The 23832-nt window shown below is 43.1% G+C and overlaps 2 protein-coding genes across 4 annotated transcripts; both read right to left on the minus strand.

Moving 5' to 3' along the window:
* Positions 1-646: 646 nt before the first annotated feature.
* Positions 647-8568, minus strand: gata2b (GATA binding protein 2b). 3 transcript variants are annotated; one of them, XM_086117563.1, is made up of 7 exons: positions 8402-8568; positions 8184-8320; positions 7874-8111; positions 7093-7671; positions 5720-5865; positions 3230-3355; positions 647-1544 (listed from the first exon to the last, which is right to left on the minus strand). In XM_086117563.1, exons 3-7 carry the CDS (start codon positions 8094-8096, stop codon positions 1266-1268), a joined length of 1353 nt encoding a protein of 450 aa, XP_085973689.1. In that variant the 5' UTR covers positions 8097-8111; positions 8184-8320; positions 8402-8568; the 3' UTR covers positions 647-1265. The 3 variants fall into 3 exon arrangements, with proteins under 3 accessions (XP_085973689.1, XP_085973690.1, XP_085973687.1); XM_086117564.1 differs by having other exon boundaries at positions 5720-5862; positions 7874-8320; XM_086117561.1 differs by having other exon boundaries at positions 7874-8320.
* Positions 8569-18709: 10141 nt separating this feature from the next.
* LOC147201348 (fibrinogen-like protein 1) lies at positions 18710-23335 on the minus strand. The gene is made up of 6 exons (XM_086118187.1): positions 22969-23335; positions 21894-22083; positions 21463-21540; positions 20522-20634; positions 20151-20413; positions 18710-19136 (listed from the first exon to the last, which is right to left on the minus strand). Exons 1-6 carry the CDS (start codon positions 23230-23232, stop codon positions 18794-18796), a joined length of 1251 nt encoding a protein of 416 aa, XP_085974313.1. The 5' UTR covers positions 23233-23335; the 3' UTR covers positions 18710-18793.
* Between the last annotated feature and the right edge of the window lie 497 nt (positions 23336-23832).

The raw sequence follows: 23832 nt of genomic DNA on the forward strand, positions 1-23832 counted from the left end.
GTTTTTTGCGCCTGTAATGGGCAGCATTTTTCACAACCCTGTTTTGTTCAGTGGCTATGTCGGCGCTGTTGGACAGTTGGCGTTGGTGCGGCTGGATGGATGGCTGCTGAAGTTGAGGATGAGGAGAGAGGAGCGTTGGCGCAGAGCGCTGATGCGTATTTGGAACCGTGAGTCGCCGCTTGGAATTGAAATGGATTTCCATGGGACAGGAGAAGTGAACCAATCTCTTTTTTTCGTCAATGGATGCTACGGCTTCTTGTTGACTTTGAAACTTAGCTTGTAGCCGATGTGTGCACATTTTGAGCATGACGTCTCTGATCCACTGGTTAAAGGACACTTTGATTCTCTCCTCTTTCATCTCAAACTGCTTCAAACAACAAAGCGTGTGATGGAAAAGTGGTTAGAACTGCATGACTGTCCGTGTTTTATGTTATGTGTTGTGTTTATTATTTTACTTTATGTTAACTGTTTTGTTAAGTGCTTTGTTACAGCTGCCGCTGTTGTGAAAGCGCTATATAAATCAGCATGTATTGTATTGTATTGTATTGTATTGTAAATGTATTTCCCCGAAATATCACACATTTCCATCTGAAGAACATGGATGTAGCTATGAAGTCTTAAGTGGCAAATAGAAGGAGACGATACGTTCCAAGTTGATATCTTTATTTCATATGAGTATAAATGATGACCAAGTCAGAAGAAAGCAGAAAGCGCTTTAGCTAAAAATATAGTCGTAACTGGGACAACGGTGTTCATAAGACAGTATCATCAAGGAACAAAGCAGTGAAAATAAATTATCTGCATAGCAATAATTATAATAACAATAATTACAATTAACAGCTTCAAATTATAAATCAAAAAGCTTTTTTTTTGTTTGTTTGCTTGCTTTTTTTTGGCGTGTAATTTTCTGTGATGGCAAAAAAAAATCCAGCATATTTTTATTTAATGTATTGGAGGAGATTGGTTCACCGCCCTCTTCTGTACAATATTCACAGTTCCTATAAACATACCCGCACAAACTCAACCACAATGCAGTCCTGTCAATCCGTTGGAAGTTAGGAGCAATGACAAAGCTGTATTATTTTGTGTGTGTGTGTGTGTGTGTGTGTGTGTGTGTGTATTGGGTTGACAGGAAGTACGTCTGTCTGCCTCTATGAAGCGTTAGGTACCTAGAGATTGGTCTCATTTTGCCCAACATACCGTTTGCATAAACAATCAGAAGACCCTCAAATGTCTTGACATTGTGTCGTGTAGCTTGACCCTCCTCAGCCCATGGCCGTCACCATGTTGGAGTGGTGCGGGTGGCCAAAGGACGGGTGTATCGGGGTGGGAGTGGGCAGCATGTGTCCGGCGTGGCTGAATGGTGGCAAGTGGCCCATGGACATGTGTCCTGCCAGGGAGCTGAAGGTCGAGTTCTTGTCATGAAGACTCTTGGTAAACTCCTCGTAACTGTCGCTGCCCCGCTTGATCTTTTTGGACTTGCTGGACATTTTCCTGTTTCGTGTCTGTATCCCTTCTTTTTTCATGGTCAGGGGTCGGTTCACCTGTGAGGGTGAAAGGGAGGTTTTGTTAGTGGTGGAGTTAAATTATCCACGCCAACAAGACTCGCTTCAAAAACTAAATGGAGACGTGCCCCAATTCGATGATGGCTATGTTATCAACAAAATGAAATACCGCTCTTTTCCCATCAAATAAAAAGACTATTTTACAGGCAATATTTTTCACACACCAATATTAAGTAGTGAACAGCAGAGCCCATTTGTACTCTGTTGCTAACCAAAACAGCAGTGCCAAAGCAACTAGCATTTCAGTTTGATCAAAGCGTGAACATCTGTCACAGCCATGCCAACCCCTGAGCCAGACAATCTGTCATGTTTGTGGCAGATTTAACCAATCAAAAATGCCATGTCGGATTACGTTCGCTTTCACAGCAGAAACAAACGTTCATTTTTATTTGTTATTTTAGTTTATACATGATCCAGCACTCCGCCAACAACCCCAACCAATGCAGTGTAAATGTATAATGTGCTTTACAGTAATACCGAACCATATTTCAAATTTCATTTGGCTAAAAAGCGAAGCGTCGAGTGTTCTGTCATCAAAATACACAATAACTTTTACAAACAAGTCATTCAGATAGTTCCCGTACTTATTATCTTAATATACAGTTGCAAGGATTGAAACTAATCGATTATCAAATTAATTGATAATTATTTGGTATTGATCATTTAGATACCTTTTTTTTTCTTTTTAATTGTCCAAATCTTGGGAATTTCAGCCTCTTTAAAGTAAATTATCTCATGAAAGTAGAATAATTATCTTTGTGGTGAGTCAAAATAAAACATTTGCTTTTACTTTGGAAAACAACAATCAACATTTTTTGCAAATTTTCCAACATTTTACGAATCAAACCAGTGACTGAACTGAATACATTTTTGTTTTTGCATTTTCTGCACAGCCAATTTTGAAACTGTCCCTTTTTTTAATAAAGGAATGGAAATTAAATTTAAAAAAAATCGGATTCATCATTTATTCAAAAAAATAATCAATAGAATTTATCGATTATTAAAATATTCATTAGTTGCAGCCCTAATTTCATCCCTGATTTATATGTTTTTTTGGAAGGATTTAATTACCTCACTGACTAACAGATGTCTTTCCTCCTCTTTGTATTATCGCAACTGCGTCCAGGGAAATCAAATTCTGAACAATAAAAAAATATATCTGGCGCTTCAAAACTAAAGTTTGTTCATTTGTGGGGATCGATCAACTGGTGTGTGGGTGGGTGTTGCACCCCCCCCCCCATGAGTGGCCCCTGCGGTCGTATTTGGCTGTATCACTCTGTATGGAGGGGGCCCCGAGTGTTACTTTTGAAACAAACATCACTTTGCGCATCTCTTGATGATATGCAGCCCGAGTCGCTGTGGTGAATTTAGACGTCGCCCGTCTTAATGCTATTCATACAGATCTCGGCCTTGTGGTTTCACTCAATAGCAGTCGCACCATTGTGACTCTCGGGGGAATAACCATGGAAACAATAAAGCACAAAAGGCGGACGGAGCGGCCTCAAATCCACGCAGTGTGTGCGCGGGTCAAACGACTCTCACTCTCCGCTCGCTGCCCTCTTTTGCCTCGACAATCAGTGAAACCTGCCCGGCTCACTTCCCGACCACTAGACCCTGTCAGCTTTGTGCGGGCCCAACCTGGCGATCAGCACTCTGAGACTTACATTATGCAGCTTGTAATAGAGGCCGCAGGCATTGCACACAGGATCTCCATTAGCGTTGCGCCGCCACAGCGTGGTGGTGGTCGTCTGGCAGTTAGCGCAACAGGTGCCTGCTCGTCTGGCTGCCGACTGCAACGAGACATGAGTTAACGCCGCTGTTAAATGCTCACACATGCAATTCAACAGTACGTGGCATCTTTTAATCTCGGTTTTTTTTTGTGAGGATGCAAATGTAATGTTCCATGTTACTATTTCATCCATCATTTGTGTTAGTTTGCAGGATTAAATGACATTGCGGATGCCCGTGAAACTTGTGAAAGTGAGCCGTGAGCCAAGCAAGAACCCCCCTCCCGGCTGCATTTTGGTACGGATCGAGATAATGGTGTTGATTAAAAGCTTCTTACTTTTGTAGGGAATCACACGAAATCTTAGTGACAAGGGATACGGAGACGGTGGTGTAAACGTATGCATCCAAATTATAATTGCTTTGCCTTGGCTGTGGTTACATTCCCGCAAGCATTTTGACGACACGGATGCTGAAACTAAAATGGTCAAATCATTATTTACTAATTGGTGCCAATCTATTTTTGCATATGATCAAAAACACACCTAATTTTTCTTTTTGTTGTTGTTGGGTGAACCCAACATTTCAAGGCAACAAGCGTCGATAAGGTTTGAAGTTGGGGGAGCTCAACAAAATATTTTAAGTTTTGCGAATGTGAAAATTGGCATGCCCGTATAAGACTGTACAGAGCTATTTGTCGTTTGTATTGTTCCCACAACTCAAAGATAGAATTACAAACAATTCAGCAAATTATTTTTGAAGCAAACAACCTTTGACTGGTTTGTTATGCTAATTTGTTGTCATCAATTCAATCATTTAACAAAGTTCCAATCAAATGACTAGTTTAGTCCCCAAAAATACAAGTTGTGTTTTTTTACAGTGTATGATCCAGCATTTTCTTTTTAAAATACTCCATTTATTCATATGCATAGACCTCCTCTGCCTTCTTTTTTTATTGCCAAAACTATACCCATTAATTATAAATATACAAGTTGAGTTCAATATCCAGCATGTATAAAGGAAGTCAATATTTTGAAAAAGGGTACAGCAGCACTCATTGTGTTTTGCAACTTTCCTAATCTTCCCCCCATTCGTTTGAAACAGTGCTTTTTGCGCCGCGGAAAACACTGAAGTGCTTGACCACTCCAAAAAAAAAAAAAAAAAGAAAGAAAAAATGAGGTCCGACTCTATTTAGGAGGTGGAGGGAGGAAACAGACGTTGGGCCTGCCGCTTTATCTGGACTGGTCAGATATCCGGATAGGAAACAAACTGAAAGGCTGCTGCCACCCAACACAAGAGTCACTGCTGAGCCATATGGAAAGCGAGCCTGATATATGGGTCCTATACGCTATTATTGATAAAACATGTTGAAGTCATCTATTTTGCATCAATCACAAAGCTGTTTTCATCCAAAGATTTTACGATATGTGGTCTACATGTGCGCAGCCGCATAATTTTGATCGATGCAAGTCAATAAACAAATGGGTGTCACGCCTAATTCCCACCGATTGACAATTCTCACCCGGCTAATTTTTTTTCCCCGTGCTGTAGATTTTCAAATTGTTCGAATTATTGGTAAACGAGTTGCTGCTTTTTCCCTCAAGGTGATCGTTTATCATAATCAAACTGCACCTAAAAAAAATACGACCAACATAAAATACTGTACATGAAGGCCCAAGTGTTCATCAAAAATAAGGCAGATTTGAACACTGCACTTGAAGGCTTTTTTTTAGTGCACTTAAAAAAATGATGATTAAATCAAAACATAGAGCGCGGGTTAAATTTAAATAAATAAATAAATGTCAAAAAATAACTGTTCTAAATTATGCAATTCACATTCTATGTTTTAAAGTTAAATACAACTGAATTGTACTAGATTGAGAAAAAAATCTAAATGTCAAACCACTTTACCAATACTGTATTGACATTTTGATTCAATTCCATGTTTTTTTACAGCACATTTGGCTCCACCATTGAATGTTTTCTTCTAAACTTCCGTATTAGTTGAATTCCTGAACCATGCCTTGTTGTTTTTGACATTGTCTTAACATGTTTTCTTTGTTTTCCAAACAAACTATGCGACCTCGGCCAAAACTGCACAGACTCTCGATGCGAGCCTTCTCATGAAACCGCAGCAAGATGAGCTCATGCTGTCATATTAAAAGCAAGCTCCCGTTTGGCCGTTTTTGAGGTGCGCTATCAGCAACACTATCAGAAGTAGCAGTAATAATGATAGCAGAAACAAGCAGCAAGGTCCCGCTCGCCTGACATCTTGAGCTGGAGGAGCAAGAGGTGAACTCTAGACACAATTCCTGGAAACTCTTTGGGAAAATATAACTTTCCTGGAATTGTGTTCTCCCCCACGCCCCCCTTCTCAAGTCAACGCTCGTATTTACTACTCCCACAACGCAAACACGGCAAGGACTCACCAGTCTGCGTTTGGGCTTGATGAGTGGTCGGTTCTGGCCGTTCATCTTGTGGTACAACCCGCAGGCATTGCACAGGTAGTGTCCGGTGCTGTCCCGTCTCCACAAAGGCGTGGATGTGGCGCCGCAGTTCACACACTCTCGGCCTTCTGAAGGAAACACGCACACACACACACACACACCGACATTTATTATGAGGATCAAAATACAACACGTGTAAAGGGGATTTTTGTGCATCCCCCCTCCCCCCTTAATGCAAAACTAAAGCTCAAACTGCACATTTAGTCACACATCAAAGACTATTTGTGCTGATTATGGACCTGTGGGTTGAATAATAAATACATAACTGATGTACTGTAGCTTTTTTGTCATCATGTTTTCAAAATGTAGGAATTGTAAATACAAATGATTGCAGAAATCACATGAATTGTTTTGTGTTTTTTGTTATTGTAAAGTGTCCTTGGGTGTCTTGAAAGGCGCTTATAAATAAAATCTATTATTATTATTATTATTATTGTGATGTTGTAGTTAAGCAGTCGTAAAGAACAAGTGCGTGACATATATTATAGCTTCATGAAAGTAACTGTTTAAACGCTCCCAAGTAATAACGCAGAACAATATGTCATGGTATTATGGAATGCAGGCTCATTTAAAGCGAAATATTTTAGGTTTTTGGCGACGTTGTGTCTACCAGATCTTGGATGCAGTTGAGTTGAAGCCAGCTCAGAAGTAATTACAGAGTCACGGTTAACAAAAGAGGATTATTGTCACTGTGTTCAGCGATGAGTGCAGCCTTGCTTGATAATCATTTATTCTTCAAGAAAGACTCTTATTGTTGTTTTTCTAATTTAAGAAATGACATTAATTTTACTGCCAAAGACTGGTAGCATTTAAAATCAAGAGTCACTAAAATTAAGAAATAAGGCTCTATTCAACTGTCGGAAATTGATTTAATGGACTGTTAGTAATGGTAAATAATAGGGCTTAAACAACACAACAATCCTGTCTGGCTTTTGGCAATAATTGTGCTCATCAACAAATCTGTCATTTATTAAGCTTTTTGTTATTTTTGAACCATAAAATTGAAGAAGCTTTTTTTTTTTTTTTACTGTCTTAACACTATATTCTTTACAAGACGCTCGTAAATCGAAAATGAAACAAAATGTCAAATAATGATGCTTTAGGCATATTTGCGTTTCTTCTAAATTCAAATGATGGCAATTGAAAGCTATTCATAAATATGAACTACAACGTCGCATTTCCCACCTCCATGTGATTTCATGTTGATATTAACACATATACCAAGTAGTCGCTTTTAAATGTGTAATATATTAGTAATGATTTCATGCGTCCGCTATAGTTCCAGGGGAACTCACCGGTGCAGGACCGAGTCTTGCCTTTGCTCTTGCTGCAGAAGCCGGGCGAAGCCCCGAGGAGGCTGCCCGGGTGAAACAGGCTGCCGCCGTACTCGTGAGCGGCAGGCAGCGAATAGGTGGGATACGTCGCTATGGGGTGATGGGTGGAGGCGCTCTGAGCACCCATGGGGGCCAGACCGCTTCTCATCGGGCTGGAACCCTCCATCTTCATCCCTTCCGAAAACGAAACGTGGTATTTAATACATTCCTTCTCGTCCATTCTCGGCGAGGCGGCCCCCGGGTCCGGCGAGACGTCCTTCGGCGGCGTCGGGGGGAAAGTGTACAGGTGCGGGCTGGAGTGGGACGGCGGTGTGAGCGAGTTTGCGGAGGCCGCGGTCGACGTGCTGCTGCACGGGTAGACCGCCGACAGGCCTCCGGGGGACGCCGAGCCCGGGTGGTGCAGGCTCGGCTTGCTGAAGGGGCTCACGGCCCACGCGTTGTGGTGGTGGGCCGACAGAGCCGCTTTGCTCCCGTCCAGCCATGAGATCCCCGGGCTGTGGATGAGATGAGGCCGGCACACCTGTGTCCCCGTCAGGCGAGCTGTCAGGGGAGGCAAAGTGGAGGTGACAACGGGCCCACTGAGAAGAATGGCGATAAAACGTTACGTCGAACCAAACTTCCAGCACTGTTTGAATTTGCTACTCTTTGAATTTCCCTCATTTAACTGTTAATATGCGATACATATTTTCTGGCGAATTTCTGGCTCGAACGTCACAGACTCAATTTTGCATCTGCAACCTACCGTGCGCCGGGCTGTACACTCTGGCCCTGGCAGGATTGTGGTAGTACGGGTTTCCCTGAGAGTCCAGGTGGTTAAAGAAGACATCCACTTCGTCCGGGGGCAGCAGCTGGGTCGAAGGCTCCATGTAGTTGTGGCCCAGGCTGGGATGGTGCGAGTCCGGGTGCTGGCCGTTCAGCACGGCGTGGGGGTGCATCCAACGGGGCTGATCAGCCGCCACATCCATCTTCTGCTTGCTTCGCTGACGTTCGATTATTATTATTATTATTATTTTATAAGATAGACAGATATATCCAATGGGGAGGAAACACACAATTGTGGAGAAAATATGCTCTTTGGCACCGTTCTCCTTCAAAAGATCTTCACAATGGCCATTTGCAGTGAAGCACAAATTTTGTTTGCTGTCATCTGAATTCAGTTCAACTCCTCTCTTGCAGACGAAGTTCAAACCTGGAGTAAGCAAATGCAAATACAGTATGAACATTAAAAAAAACACTGCATGAGCACCATTTGACTGATAAGTGAACTCACGTGGACGAACTGTACTTTTATCCTCGGCGTCCTTCAGGTGCTGTCCGTGTGCGGTTATGCTGCTTGCGTTCGAGTGTATGTCAAGACGAGACTCCGTCAGTCCACTGGGATTTGAAGCAACACGTAACTGCGTCTGCCTGCCTCACAGTCAGCAGCCACCATTGTCAAGCTGTGGGCGGAGTCACCAAGGAAAGGCTTCTTCTTGGCCAATGAGAGGCCAGGGCAGAAGATAGGAGGCGGGCTTCCGGACAGAACACTCTTCAAGGTATTTTAGATTATCTCCAATTGTATGCTTGGTTTTAAGAGCTCTGGTTTGATTTGAAATTATTCGTGGGCAGTCATTCATAGTGGTGGGGAAGCTTTTTTCTGGTGGTAATTTCCGTGTTTTTTTTTACTGTTAAAAAGACAGCCCAGGCCCATAAATTATTTTATTGTTATTCTTATGGTCAACTACTTTTCGAATTCTGGAAATCACATAAAAACATGCAGCTAAATTCGGATATTTCGCATAAAGGAAAAAGATACATTTCAGAATGCTTCACTCATCACCGCGCTCTGTCTCGCGTCGCAAAGTGTTGTTGCGTGTGCGTGTACGTGCGCGAGTGTACTAGCGCGTGTGCTGGTCCTCCCTCCTCGCGCGTGATTGACAGACAAAAATTGAAGAGGGAGCGCGTGCAGCCCTGGAAATCCACACTGCCGCCTGCTTGACGCCGTTGGCTGACGTCATTGCATTGGAGGGAAGGGAAAACAAACGAATTCAGGACGTGGTTTTTATTTATTTATTTTTCTTCTTTTAATTCTTAACTGCAAGAAAGCAAGAGAGAAGAAGAGGGGACATCGACAGCAGATGAACTTCAGGGAGTTAAATTTACTCTGTGGCATCTTTTATTAGACGTCAAATCCACTTTCTTTTATTTAATTTCGAGGAAACTCCAGTGGGCCAACTCAACTTCACTTCATCGATTAGATCAGATTAGACGAGATTAGGTTATTCACCAGTGACACCATCCCCATTGAAACACGCCCATCAAAGGAACACTTTGTCTTGATTAGTTCACTTGCACTGTGAAAGTCATCGTGTTCCATTCACTCATCAACTGTCGCTACTAGTAATGATGGGACACAATAAATACACTCCAAAACCAATCAATGATAACTGTGAAAATTATCTCCCAACTAAATATTTCTTCAATTTGTCAAACAGATTTTATATTTAAACATAGTTAATTTCGTTCGATTTTTTTTAACTCACTGTGCAAGTTGTTGTCAACATATTTATCCCCCATTATAAATGATAGGAGCAAAATTTCCAAATTTCCAAAAAACGATTGCTGAGTTGCTCTGCGATTGTGACTGTGACAACAGGGCTCGTTCATTTATTTGTTGTAGATCTGGAGGCCACCTGGTCGCTCATTCCAAATATGATCATATTTGTGTTTTCAGCATTAAACGTAAGTATATAAACGTACATTACATTTAACCGACTGCCATTCACCGTCACTTTTTTCCAACTGATATGTATAAACTTGAACTAGTTTCAAGTGACACAACAAGGGAGTTCGCGTATAGATTTAATGGCCAACAGCAAAAATAACTAAATAAATAAAATACACACAGCCCTAATTGGTTTACAGTTAAACGGTTGGCATATTATTATTTTTTCTTTATCATCTCCAATAGGGGGATTATTTACTATTTACTGATCCGGGGGAAAAAAAGCCAAATAGACTGACGTAAACAGAGGAAAGGGAGCTGAGTGGCTTGCGGTATATTAGAGCTCATCAGCATGATAATATGAGCAGACACATGCTTCTCGTGTGAGCCCTTTTGATCCGGCCTGGTGATAAAACCTTATCGGCGACAAACATCCACTTCCATTTTAGGATTTGACATTAATTCAATCCCTCCTCTCTTCCACGCACCCCCTCCCCCCCTTACGATCCAAGGAGAAAGAGAGGTCTCAACACCGACAATCTTATTATGCAAAGAAACGGAAGTGGCTTTGGCCAGTAAGAAAAGCAAAGCAACGTCGTCGTCATTATTATTATTATTATTGTTATTATTATTGTGTACTATATATATTTTAAACAAATCTTATTATTAGTAGTATTACTAATATGTGTTGCCTGTGCAATTTAAAGTGGAGAGCCCAAAAAATAAATGAAATGCCATTCGGATCCTTCGAGGTCCTTCTGATTCTAACCCATCCCGGGGTAATTTTTCATCGGTGCAGGCTAATCTTTGTTCTTTGTGAAGATAATAAATAGCCTAATCGTTATCAGCGGGCTGCTGGAGGTGTCGCGGAGAATGAGGAGGGGGGTGGGGGGGTTGATCGGCCCGGGAAATAGGCTCCCAAGTGGCGCAGAATAAATGGTATTTCTTATCTCTGGCTCCCAGATTATCGCCGCCTTTTCAAATTGGCACAACAAATACATCTAATGCAGGGAATGCATCATTTGCTGGTCCAGATCTGCGCGGATGATTGATAGATAGACACACAGATAGATGCAAGGAGGGAGAAGCGTGTCAGCTCTTTATTTGCACATTTAACGCTCTGCGTGTGCAAACTCTTTTTTTATTGTGTGCAGTGGGCTTCTTTTTCCTCCTTTCTTTTATTTTTAGGTTATCTGTGGCAGCCATCTGAGGTTCCGCTTCTTTGTTGTGGCATCACGAATTTTTATTTCTTTCATGTCGGATTTTACTGGATAAGGGTTAAAGAGACAAAGCCGGCTACGACGCTGCTTGGGAAAATATATTTGAATATTACCGAGTTGAAATCTGCGCAGATAGAAAATCTGAACCGCGTGAAGTATTAAGCTTAATCGCTTCTGTTGCAAAACGGGCCGCGTTCGATCTTCGCCACTTAATACTGAAGATTGCGCAACCCGTTTTATTTCACAGTTTTGTTTTATCTCGATTTGAATCGTGAGAAAAATAGTTTGAAATCATTTGAAACGATTTTAATATCAAAGTATCGAAGTCCCCTCAATTTTGACTTAAAGATTTGCGGCAATTGAGTGGAAAAGCGACTGCTTGTGTCTGTTGGCGGGGGGATTGACGAAAGAGGGGGCTGGGGGTTGGGGGGGGGGGTTGAAATATTTTCCCAAGCCATAAATACAAGGCGGATGCTTTAATAAGTTGGCAACTATAGCAGCCCAGGGTGCTGGTGCTGCTACTGCTGCTGGTCTCCAGGGTAACGCAGATAACGGTGCACTCATTTTCCATATCTTACACTCTTATTATATTCAAGGATTAGTTCTCCTTCCCTCTAAGGTCAAACGTAAAGTCAAGCCAGTCAGGAGTGTTCCTCCTCCTCCTCCTCCTCCTCCTCCTTCCAGTGACAGAGCGTTTCACTTTTTTTTTTACATTTCCATATTTAAACGTTGCAAAATGACCTTTGCTGACACGGAAATCCCACACAACAATAACACAACAACATTTCTCTGGATTTATTCTTCACGCATGCCGTGACTGAGTTTGATCTCCTTTTCAATGTTTTCCTCGTCCTAAAATGGAATCGTGTACTGCATGCGTGCATATAGGTGCAAATTCATGCCTTCATGCTGCGTCTTGATTTAAAACACAGAGGACAGATTCGGTCATGCAGCCTATGTAGATACGTCACGCGCGAAACCTTCCGGACACGATATGAATTAAGATTTCCAGTGTCACATCTTGATCATCTTCACCTGCAAGTCACCTTCGGGAAAAAATAGTCTTAAATCAGACGTTTTTTAAATTGATCTAAGTTAATGACATTTTGAATCCGGTCATTTGTGATGTAAGTGAGTCAAGTGAACAGAAACGACATTGTAGTTGAGCGAAGAATTTAGCCCCTTTGAGCAAGGTCCTCGATTGCCAGATTAGATGCGAGTGGATTGATTCCATGCGGGCCATTTACTCGACTGCCGGTTGGAATAATTGAGTGGGCAGCGCCACCTAGAAGAGAAGCTGGTCCCTTCAACGTGGCACTGTGAAAAGATGTAAAAAACAAAACAAAACGCATGAACGGTTCAGTATGGGGACTTTGCATGACTACCTTAATGTGTCAGTTTGAAAGAAGTTTGCTGATAAACATTTGGGATGCGAATATGATTACCTAATGTAGTAATTATTTGACTCCTGGCATATTGTAAATTTTCAAGGGCTAAAATGCTTTGTAACACCCCAGGAGCAATCCATTCTACACCTTAATGTACGATGATGTACATTTCCCCCCAGTTTTTATGTCAACGGTATACACAGAGAACTGTGATTAAAGTGTACTCTGTTTTGGTGTTTAAAATGAGTATTGCATTGCAATTTCTTTGCACATTTCCCACTGGAGGTTCCACAGACATCCCTAAGCGTTCTCCATCAATGTGAGATGTCTGGAAAATGATCTCTAATGACTAATTAGAGGTCAAAAGGTTTAATTCTTCACTTCCCGCAACAGACTAGCAGGAACTGAGCGTTTACAACACCTTGTCACGAACAACCTGTCAGTCAATGCTGTCCGGGGAGTTAAAGAATTCAAAACAGCTCTCTCGCCGCCACCCTTTAACCTCAAAGTCTCTTCACCAAATTCAGACTTTGCACCTTTATTTTGTCTAATTCATTTCCTGTGGGGATACTATGTGTGGGTGTGGGTGAGTGTGTGTGCGAGCGTGTGTGTGTTTTGTGACTGTGCCTCTCTCTGACAATGTCAGCAAAGCCCCAGTGAGTGTTTCATTGCTTGACTTTAAAAAAAAATGCTGTTCACCCTAAACTGCATTATTTGAGCTAAATAGTATGATTGCACCATTCATTTTTTAATGTTTTGAGGAAATAAAAGCAAAACATGAACAAACATGTTGATTCAGCCTTTGCAGATTACCATGATTTAGATGACTGACGATCTACACAGACATAAAGAAAAAAAAATCTTCATTCATTACATGTGCAGTGTTACATTTTCTTAGTTTTGAAGAAAACATTGGCAATATGAAATATGCACAGCAATGGAAGTTCCGATTTTGACTTTGGAGTCTATTCGTAAACAATTGCATGAGATTGTAATTCAAATGTGTACATTTCTGAACAAAACCATGTTGGTATCATTCGCTTTACAGGCAGTTTGAAGACCATTTCAACATTTTGAACTGTCGTACAACTGTAGAAATAAGGGTGAATATTAAATCGAGAAAGAAAGACTAAAACGTGTCAACAATTTGGAAGCGAGATCATTTTAAAGTGTCACACAGGTGCCAAAATGTGAACTGTATATTTGATTTCAACAAGTTCCACTGTACGTTGCCATCACTGAAACACAAACGTTTCTCTCGAAAACCTGTCTATAGATTGATGTGTGTTTGTGTGTGTGTGTGTGTAAGTGTGTGTGTGCGCAATATACAAAGTATACAGTATATGCAACCATTGTTTCATTTTTCCGCAAGCTTCTGTGTGTCAAAGCTGACACTGATCCCCGGTCTCGAAACCCTGATTTTCCTCCTCTTGCGCTGCAATGTCTGCTGCTTCGCTTAAGCTCATTCTCAGAGGCAATCCGCCCTTGCCGGTCTCTCGCTCTGTGACACGCGCATGCAGCGACACTTTCAGCATTCTCTGATCTGCCTCTACATTTGTTCTCTTTCTCTCTCTCTCTCTCTCTCTCTCTCTCTCTCTCTCTCTCTCTCTCCCTTCCTCTGTTCTGCAGCTCACACACGACTGCGATTGTAAACCGACTCACCCCCAAAATTCACCATGATAAATGTTGCTATATATCTTCAAAGACGAGGGGTTCATGTGCCATAATTTACAATGTGTGTATTTGCTTTCTTTTTTTTTCTATTTTAGAGGACTCTTACTTCTCCCCATGCAAAAAGAAAAAAAAAAAGACCAGTAATCTTCACCCAGAAACTTACCATGGGAACACTTGCGATGTGTCACCGAAAGGGAGGTGAGTCCCCACAAGGTACAACACACTGATAAACACACATTTACATATGTGCTTCATCATTCGTGACATAGGCTACGTGGATTATAGTGAGCTGCCTCTCTGACCTTTCCTCTATTGTGCCCACCGGGAGTTGTTCCTTTGCTTAGAATCTCTCAGTGGGATTCTACAGTCCCCCCCCCCCCCCCCCCGTTTCGATACCCACCAAAACATTGACATTTTAAAAATGTGAAATCGGTTTCCACATGAACTTGTTTGACTTTGGGCTGCATTCTCGTGAGCTTTTATTGAGATACATGGCAACACGGCGGGCACCAGATTTAAAATAGCTGTCAGTGTGATTGCGTTGCGATTGCACACCATTGGAAAAAAAACAAAAACAATCAACATATTATGAAACGAATACTTCTGTGAATGTATCAATCACATATGATCATTGTAACGACATCGTTTTTGATAAAGCTCTTGTAGATTGCTCAGGTGTACCTAATGAATTGTCTGCTCGGTGCTGATTGAAGTATCGAGGGTCTCGCCATTCCCCGACTACAACAAATGTCAATAAAATCCATAAGAATGTAGAATTTTAAAAAAAAATCCAGATACTGTACATTTAATGCTTTCAGAAGTCACACATTTCAACATGAAGTGTCTGTTCCCCCTCTCTGCAACATCTTCGTGTGCAAAGATAGATTTGACATGAGGCGGAGTGAGGTCTGCAATGCGGTGCCATCTGTGCGCTCCCTCTCTGCCTTGCCCCCCCCTCCCACACTCACCCCAACCCTTCACCACATCAGGATACACTTGTTCTGTTGAATTCCGGTTTCAAACGGAACGCTGCCTTGCTTGCTATGTTGCCTTGCAGGTCTCATGCAAGCAGGTACATGGCTGCCTCCCTCTTGGCCCTGTGGTCAGGGGAGGGAGGCCTCTAACGGCCTCTTCCACTCGCACACCTTTTTGAAACTTCGCCTGCTCCCTCTTCCTGCCCCTTGGCCTCACCCCCTCACACACAGACCCCCCCCCCCCCCCCCCGCTCGCCTCCAACAGAATACACGAGCACCCTTATCACGCTCAGAGCACATGAAACCGTTCGATGTTCTCTCTTCTACTCCGGGGCCACTAAGTTCATCACCGTTTCGAATCCTGATGACAAGCGGTCGGGTCAGTGTGCTCGTACTGCAAATGCACTTCTTTTTCCAACGGATAATATTGCAAGTAGCACCAACAAAACAATATTGTGACATTTGCCTTGAAATGCCGTCCACAGTTCTCATTTTAGAAACGGTGACCTTTTGACCTCTGACCTTTAAGTATGGTGCCCCCTGTGTTCAAAATAGACACTACAAGTTTGTGCTCCCAAATCCTGTCGGCATTCTGGAAATGATGTAAACCGCTGTTTAAAGAGTAAAATCAAAGCCAGAGAGGTCAATTACATTTCACAGTATTGGGAGCCAACCCAATTGTGACCCGCTGCCTCTCACTCACTCACTCACTCACACCTTTTACCTGTTTGATCATATTTATCCCATTTGTGGGCATCATGATGCCCTTCCCTTTTCTATTGTTAGTTGTTGTTTCATGCCGTGTTCCGACCTTTTGTGTTTCGCACGGGGAACTTCAAATCAGTGACGAATGGTTGGCAAGATTTGACCGTAAAAATACAGCAGTATTTCGATTCGACTTTTGTTGTACAACACTGCCATCTGCTGTTCAATTGGATGTTGTCCTTCGGTGGGATCCGGGCAGTCCTGATGAGTGAGGGCCTCCAAGAACCGATACGTGAAGCTGTAGGATGTCTGTCTTCATATGCCATAATCCTTCTTAATATTGATCCCTCGGTCACCCTGCTCTTTGAAACTTCTTCTAGTTGAATACATAAAAAGGCCACAAATGTGTTGTGAGGTCTGACTTGCAAAGGCTTCCGCAGGATTTTTAGTTGCATTTGTTGTCAATAAATCCCCGCAAATTGCACCGAGAACATTTGATGAGTCAAAAATTTGTAAATTAAATCTGTGGAAGGCTGTATTTACATCCAAGAAGATAATATTGCTCGGGCACTAAAAATCATTTTGAAGTGATTTGTTATGGTCACCACAGAGGTGTGTTTGGTTTTTAAAAAAAATTATTATGGATGACAAATGCACTTTTTTTGCAGACCACCAATTAGAAGAGGCGATAGCTTTGAATGACACTTTGAGAAGATAATTCTCACAAATATTTGCCCCAGGGGGGCACAGAGGTCACTGTCAGTTATTTTATCAGTAGGCCAAAAGTGGTATGAAGATGCGGAAGGTCTCTGTTTTCTCTCTGATATCTGTTTCAGTTAATGGAGGCATTAAAGAATGACACAAGCCACGGGGGGGACTTCCCTTCAGGGAGCTCAGAGCTTCTCAGAGGGATGTGCAAGCTAACCGCTGCCCAGCTCGGGCTTCCGGCCCTGGGGCAAACTTAGCACGGCGGTACCCCTCACAGCTCACAACAGCACTACTATCACCCCACTCCAGACACTGTGCCAGGATACTGTGGTGACACAACTCGGGGCTGCTGTTCCTCCCTTGTCAACAAGACTGATGGATACAGAAAGGATAAGAGGAGATGATAGGAGGACTGATTGATATCTAACGACACCACAGAATAACGGGTACTCAATAAAAAGGTGCGGGGGAGATAAAAAAAGACCAAAAAAAAAACCTTCAGCAGGCAATTAGAGAGGGAAAACTCCCGACAACCCAAATCAGATACGATCGACACCGTTTATCGGCACATCATTGACGACATGGAGAAGATGCAGCGTTTTGTGATTTGCTGCTCCTTGCGAGTTGTGCCATTATCAGTAGTTTCTATACTCAGCAGAGTCTAAAGGTCTAAAGCACCCTAAATTAAACTGGATGTAGATCTATAAGAGGATAGGTTTGTCAGAGCAGGACTGATCCATTGCAGTTTCACATCAGAACAATTCTCCAGTATGCTCTTGAGCCACAAGGGGGCAGATTTTATTTATTTTTCCCCCCACTGGTACTGTTTGGTCCCGTAGCAACCAAGAGCAGACTCAAAGAAGATACAGTATGTAATGGTGTTTAAGGGGGGGTTTTTTTACCTTGATTTCTGTTCGTGTTTCTATTTTCCGATTGGGTGAAAACAAGTTGAGATTATAACGTCAAAATCCTTTCTGCTGGTGCATGCACGGCCAGTTAAATGAACACTCGTAGGTGTGAGTATGAATGGCTGTTTGTCTAGATGTGCCTGTTGATCGAATGGCAACCAGTCGCCCCCTTTCTCCTAAAATCAGCTACAACCAGCTTAATTTCACCTGTGACTTTCAATAGGATAAATGACGAGGAAAAGGAACTGCCCTACATTGCATTCTGTGCTACTTTCATCAGAAAAACGTCATCACCATTAGGTATAAACTGACTATACGCATAGAGACGATGCTATACTGTGCTTTGTAACATGCTTGTATCACAAAAACTAATGGTTCCAGAAAAAAAAAAAAAATTCTGAAATTCAAATTTGAGTCCAATAATTGACCAGCATGGACAGAAATGGACTCCTGCTGTATCACTATTTCTGACAGCGTATCTGTTGAGAGGACAGGTATGTTTTTGTGTGTGCGCACGCGCATACGTGCGTGCTTGTATAGTGAAGTACCGATCCAGGTTAGAAGTTGCTCTCCAGAGTGTGTGTCTTTGCGCTTCAATCAAAGCCCGCTGAGCCCCCTCGGTTGTTAACAATAGACTCCCGTCCGGATGAAGGGACTGAGAGTTCATCGGGAACCTTGCTAAAATTGGCACGGCCGTTCACACTCTCACTGACCGTATACAGATGCACGCACACGCACACACACCTCAAAGGTTTGTGTGAAGACCAGCCAGCGAGGGAGACACTCACTTGATGCCACAGCAGGTGTAGTTTAGTATGGCCTGCACCAGCAGTGGATAGATAAAAAGTCTACACACCCTTGTGTAAATGCCAGGTTTTTATGATATAACATTTCATTGTCTTGTGCCAAAAGAAAATGTGTCTGGCGTTGGTGTCACTGCTGAGATGTGTGTTAACTGAGTTGCAGGCAGACCACAAAGGTCTACGAGCAAGGTTGCGGAATGTTTGTCGTCTCTGTGCTGCATAAATGATATGCTGTGAGAGGTGGATGCTAATTCAAGTACCACAGAGGGCTATTTTGAAGTTACATTCAGGAATTTATTTCCACTGTCCAAGCATCATTCATAAATTTCTGCATATCATAACAGTGTTTTCTTTCCAAACAGAAAAGTACATATAATATATATTTGTTTTTCTTAACCCAAAACTTTAACCCTTCCATTCGCCAATAATGATAACCTGTAACCCGATAACATGATAAGCCGTCCATTGTAGTAACCGCTGTCCCTGAAAGGGTTAAAATGGAACTAGCAAACAATTGTCAATGCAATTTTTGTTTCCACTGTGCAGCTAATTTTGAGCGTGACCATATCCCCCCAACTTTACGATGAACCCGCAAAGTTCCGTGGTCTCATCTTCATCTCTACTTTCTTGAAGGAGTACCGTTCGCCAGTTCGTCCATCAGTCAGGATGTACCACGTCCCCCAGTAGATACCGTTTGTCACACCGCTGTAGCGGCCCCGGTAGTAGTGCCCGTTCAGGTTGGCGGCCAGGCAGGCATCAAACCACCAGCCCGCATCATAGTAGTGACCACAGTGTCCGGCAGCATAGCGGTCGTGATCTCTGTCAGTGGTGCTGAAAAATCTGCCGTCGTGGTTGTAACGTTTGCTGTAGCTCAATGCGTTGCCTGCATCGCCAGAATATTCACGGGATGTCAGGCGGTACCTGGAGGAAGCGGAGAACATGGACATTTTAAGGCGATTGTAGAGCTGTGTCAGATGTCCGAGGTATTCTTTCAACAATTTTAAGTTTCTTATTGTGGTTGTGTCAGTCACGGGCTGTGCGTTTGGTGCCTCCGGCAGGGACTCAAGGGACTTGATCCACCTCTCAGTGTCACCGCTATCACACACAATTCTAGGAAACCATCAATAGAATTCTAAAATGCAATCTAAGAGCATGGAACTCTGCCACATACATCATTTGTGACAACTCAGGGTCAATATCGATCTAATAACGTGACAAAAACATAAACATTGCAAGTGAAGTTCTTCCTGCTCATCAAAAATGCTGATTATTCTACATAATGTAATAATGTGTGCAGATTATTTATATATGCTATTGAACATCTTTTCGGAAGTGATTCCCAAGTGATTCACAACTATTCAAATCAGTTCCACAATTTAACACCTCTTGTGTCGTCAGCAAATAGGATACATTTAAGTCATTTTGAGACGCAGCACATATTATTTAAATACAATAAGAATAGTTTCGGGCCTAGCACATGCCCCTGGGGAACCCCCATGTGTGATCTTTAATCGTTTTGATTGTATGTTGTTGAATTGCACATACTGCTATCTGTTATCTAAGTAACATTTCATCCATTTATATGGAAAACTTCTTATGCCATAGTTCTCTTAATTCCATACCTCGGGGGCATCTGACATCAATTCAACATGAATATGATATCAAAATCTAATCTTCAACATTAAATTGATGTCACGTGCCCGCTGGATATGCCATATAGTTTAAGCTATAAAATAAATCTAACATCCAGGTGCAGTGCAGCCAAGCAGAATAAAAACGTTAGAATACTATAAATTCATGGAGGAAATATCGTAAATTGGGTTTAGGATTATGTCATTCTGCTTCGTGGTAATGAAGAAACAAAGATGGGATCGGAATAATAACGTCCTTGTGAGTCTTAACTCGGAAGCTCCTCCAAAATCTGTTGTGCTTCACCTCTGCGCCTCTGCGGCTACTTTGAAGTTGTTGTAGGTGGCGTGGCGCCTCTGCTGGTGCCAGTCCTCCAGCTCTATACGAAGCTGGTGTTGGCCGTTAGACGTGAGCGTGTGCAGTGCCGCGTTGCCCAGCCAGTATTCCCCTTGCGGATTGCCAAAGCCTTCCCGGTATTCCTGCCATGTCCTGTTGAAGTCCACTGAGCCGTCCTGACGATTCTGGATCACTGTCCACCCGCCTCCCGTCGTCACCATGTCACATTTAGCCTGAGCCAAAACAAAGACTTTGATATTGCAAAGCACCGGGTCTAAAAGAAGCATGGTACAGCGGGGGGTCCGCGTGCGTGTTTAGTGGGGGCGGTAGATGTGAAATACCTCCAGTACTGGTCTGCGCGGGTCAGGCTGAATGGTGTAGATACCGTTCTCTTTGATCCCCAGTCTGGAAATCTCTGCGCAGTCCTGAGGATGCAACCTTTCCAAAGGGGCGACTGAAAAGCAGAGTTCAATTTCATTCTGTGAATTTGTGGCGGCCCGGTAGTCCAGTGGTTAGCACGTCGGCTTCACAGTGCAGAGGTACCGGGTTCGATTCCAGCTCCGGCCTCCCTGTGTGGAGTTTGCATGTTCTCCCCGGGCCTGCGTGGGTTTTCTCCGGGTGCTCCGGTTTCCTCCCACATTCCAAATACATGCATGTCAGGCTGATTGGACGCTCTAAATTGTCCCTAGGTGTGAGTGTGGGCGTGGATGGTTGTTCGTCTCTGTGTGCCCTGCGATTGGCTGGCAACTGATTCAGGGTGTCCCCCGCCTACTGCCCGGAGATGGCTGGGATAGGCTCCAGCACCCCCCGCGACCCTAGTGAGGATCAAGCGGTTCGGAAAATGGATGGATGGATGGATTCTGTGAATTTGTCAAACTATCACCGCAGTCAACGACAATACTCGCGTAACGCGAGGCTTTTGTCTATACTGTAAATGTACGAGCAGACCTTTTGGTCAAATGAGTTTTTCTTTTCCTATCAGATGTTTGTGAAGTGAATGCTGAGAGCTGCCCAACTTTGGATTGAAATAGTAGCAAACATATAGTTAGCAAGGTTGCGTAAAACTGCAAACAACTTTGTAAAGTGGTGCTGCATGGGCCAAGGATGAGCCTAATCTTTTTTGGATGCAGTTGAGTTTGCACGTAATTATTTTCGCTGTCTGATCCTGGTATCAATGGAATAGTCGATAAACCATAAGAAACATCATTGCACCACCATCATTTTCACCACCACAGTATTTGCATTTGAGTCTCAACTGTCACTTGTGCTTTTAAGGTGTCACCTGTCGGAGGATGATGTGTAATGCTCTTCAGAAAAAGAAGCAAGTCCTTCTCCTTCTCCCTTCCCACGGCTGCGGCTTCTGTCAAGGCAGAGACACATTCGGTTATCAGAACGCTGCTTCACTCGTGTCCCGTGTGGAAAACAACCTTTGCGGCTCCTCGTTCTGTGCTAGCTCCTTTTTAAATGTTCCATCATGTCATGAGCCATAAAATCTGTGTCCGTGCACATGTGGGCATTTGTTTCCATTCTTCTCCACACGGTTAAATTATGATGCACTCACCTACGACCGACACTTAGCAGGCCTCACTGGGGTTCTGTTTATTCTGTGTGGGGGGGGGGGGGGGGGGGTGCACCAACATGTGTGTGTTTGTTCACCCATTTGTGCGTGTTGTAGAGGAGGGAGGAAGGCGCATATAAACGCACGGCGCTAACCCAGTCGTTTAGCCATGGCCCCCAGGGCTCGGCTGTGACAGTGGAGGTCACACTCTGTCAGCACGGCTGCCATTAGCGCCAGGATGGCCCCCAGAGAGTTACTGTCCTGGCCAATCCAAGCTCCCCCTGTTTCCTGGACAGATAGCATGCAGCGCTGCAGCTGAACCAGTCGTTCCTTCACACCTTTGTCCTGCAAAGACAAAGTATATATAAATATATATGTCAGTCATTATGTTGCCAAGGTGAATGTGCGAGCGCGAACTGGCATTCAAAACCCGCCGGCGAGTGTTTTGTGTCACTCTCAGACTCATCTCTTACACTTACATCAACTGCGTCGTCCCTTATCCACCTGTTGTCGCCTGAGCTCGGTACAAAGCAGACAATGAGGACATTTCTGAAGCACAACATGTACTGTATATTGGCCCGAATATAAGACGGCCCTGATTATAAGACGACCCCCTCTTTTTCAAGACTCAAGTTTGAAAAAAAAACACCAAATTAATTTTTATACAGAAAATAATTACAGTACATCTGAAACAAATGATTCTAACAGTATATTTGAGAGAAAAAGCACGTTATTTTGCCTCATTCAAATCTTAATATCTGAACATTTAAATATGTAAACGAAAGTGCAATCACATTCGTAAATGTAAATTATATCATAACTTCTCCTCAGCTGCTCTCTTCTATTATTTTCTTCTCTTTTCTTTCTTACCGCTACTTTTTATGTTTCTTCTTCATGCTACCGCTATTTTTATTTTTATTCTTCGTGACAGGGGTTCACTTTGGCCTGGGGAGTCAAGTTCAGCATTCGCTTCAATGATATCTGGCGCCATCTAGCGTCGTGAATGGGTATAATGTCTAGACCCCGAATATAAGACAACCCCCACTTTTTCAGTCTTATTTCAATGCAAAAAACACCGTCTTATATTCAGGCCAATACGGTAATTTTATCCTTTCGCACCGCTCTTAGGTGCCATTACATTTCGTGGGCCTTCTGTCCTGTGAGAAAAGACTCGTCTGGTCTAGGACTCCATATCCAAGAACTCCAGGTCAAAGAGAAGCTGTCACTCACCTGCGGCTGAACCTGAGGGAAGTCTGGCCTGTTCTCCAACTTCCAAGGGGCATCGGAGATGGCCCGAAGCAAGACTCCCTTCCCGCAGACCCGCTGACCCTCACATGCGTCGGTCCCCATTCCAGTATCAGATGGGACGGGTGCCGCCACCAGATTGTCCCTGCAGGGAGGTTGTGTGCAGTCTGAAGATGCCTCACAGGAGAGCAACGCTCCCGCACATATTGACAAGAGAGCAAGCATGCCCAGTGAACCAAGAGGAATCATGAACAAATGGCGATGTTGCTTCTGGAGGTTCACTGTGATTGTCCAACTTGGAGGTGTCTGTCCTGTTGCTCTTGATCTTGATCTGAAGCACTCTTGTCACATTTCAGGAAGTGGCTCTTGATATAGTGTTTGTTGGATGATCCTTTGATTTCAAATCGTTCTATTGTTGTCTTCCTGCGCCCCGTTTGGTACAAATGATTTTTGTCATCTCTCTTTGGTTCTTTTACTGCTCAGTGCATCTCAGTCTTGGTCATCCGCTTTCTCCCGCTCTCACCCTGCTTTGGCTCAGATTCCGGGATCGTTCCACAGCACTCTTTGCTGCCTGACACATTCATGCACCCACCCCCTGATAAACATTCGCACGCACACACACACACACACACACACACACACACACATACACATGCACGAGTATCCCAAAGAGTTGATCGTTTATGAACTTTTAAATACACTGAAAAAAATTGTACCGGTAATTTACGCAATTTTATTTTGTTAAGAACTTGCAAAAAATAAATAAAATAAAACCTCTAGATCCAGATACATTTCTAAGTAGATTATACACCTACTTGTTGAAAAAAGGATCCGTTGAATTTACTCATT

Source organism: Hippocampus guttulatus, chromosome 8 (assembly GCF_054856545.1).
Source record: "Hippocampus guttulatus isolate MCC_2025c chromosome 8, RoL_Hgut_1.0, whole genome shotgun sequence".
In the NCBI taxonomy this organism is placed as follows: domain Eukaryota; kingdom Metazoa; phylum Chordata; class Actinopteri; order Syngnathiformes; family Syngnathidae; genus Hippocampus; species Hippocampus guttulatus.

What these genes read in the sequence shown, in the direction of transcription:
- gata2b (XM_086117563.1), bottom strand. Translation starts at nt 8,096, where the DNA reads ATGGATGTGGCGGCTGATCAGCCCCGTTGGATGCACCCCCACGCCGTG. An exon ending in TCAAGCCCAAACGCAGACTG is followed by an intron (nt 3,356 to 5,719) that starts GTGAGTCCTTGC and finishes GTCTCGTTGCAG; the next exon opens with TCGGCAGCCAGACGAGCAGG. An exon ending in TCTATTACAAGCTGCATAAT is followed by an intron (nt 1,545 to 3,229) that starts GTAAGTCTCAGA and finishes TCACCCTCACAG; the next exon opens with GTGAACCGACCCCTGACCAT.
- LOC147201348 (XM_086118187.1), bottom strand. Translation starts at nt 23,232, where the DNA reads ATGATTCCTCTTGGTTCACTGGGCATGCTTGCTCTCTTGTCAATATGT. An exon ending in TACACATCATCCTCCGACAG is followed by an intron (nt 20,635 to 21,462) that starts GTGACACCTTAA and finishes TCTGCTTTTCAG; the next exon opens with TCGCCCCTTTGGAAAGGTTG. An exon ending in CGCGCAGACCAGTACTGGAG is followed by an intron (nt 20,414 to 20,521) that starts GTATTTCACATC and finishes GTTTTGGCTCAG; the next exon opens with GCTAAATGTGACATGGTGAC.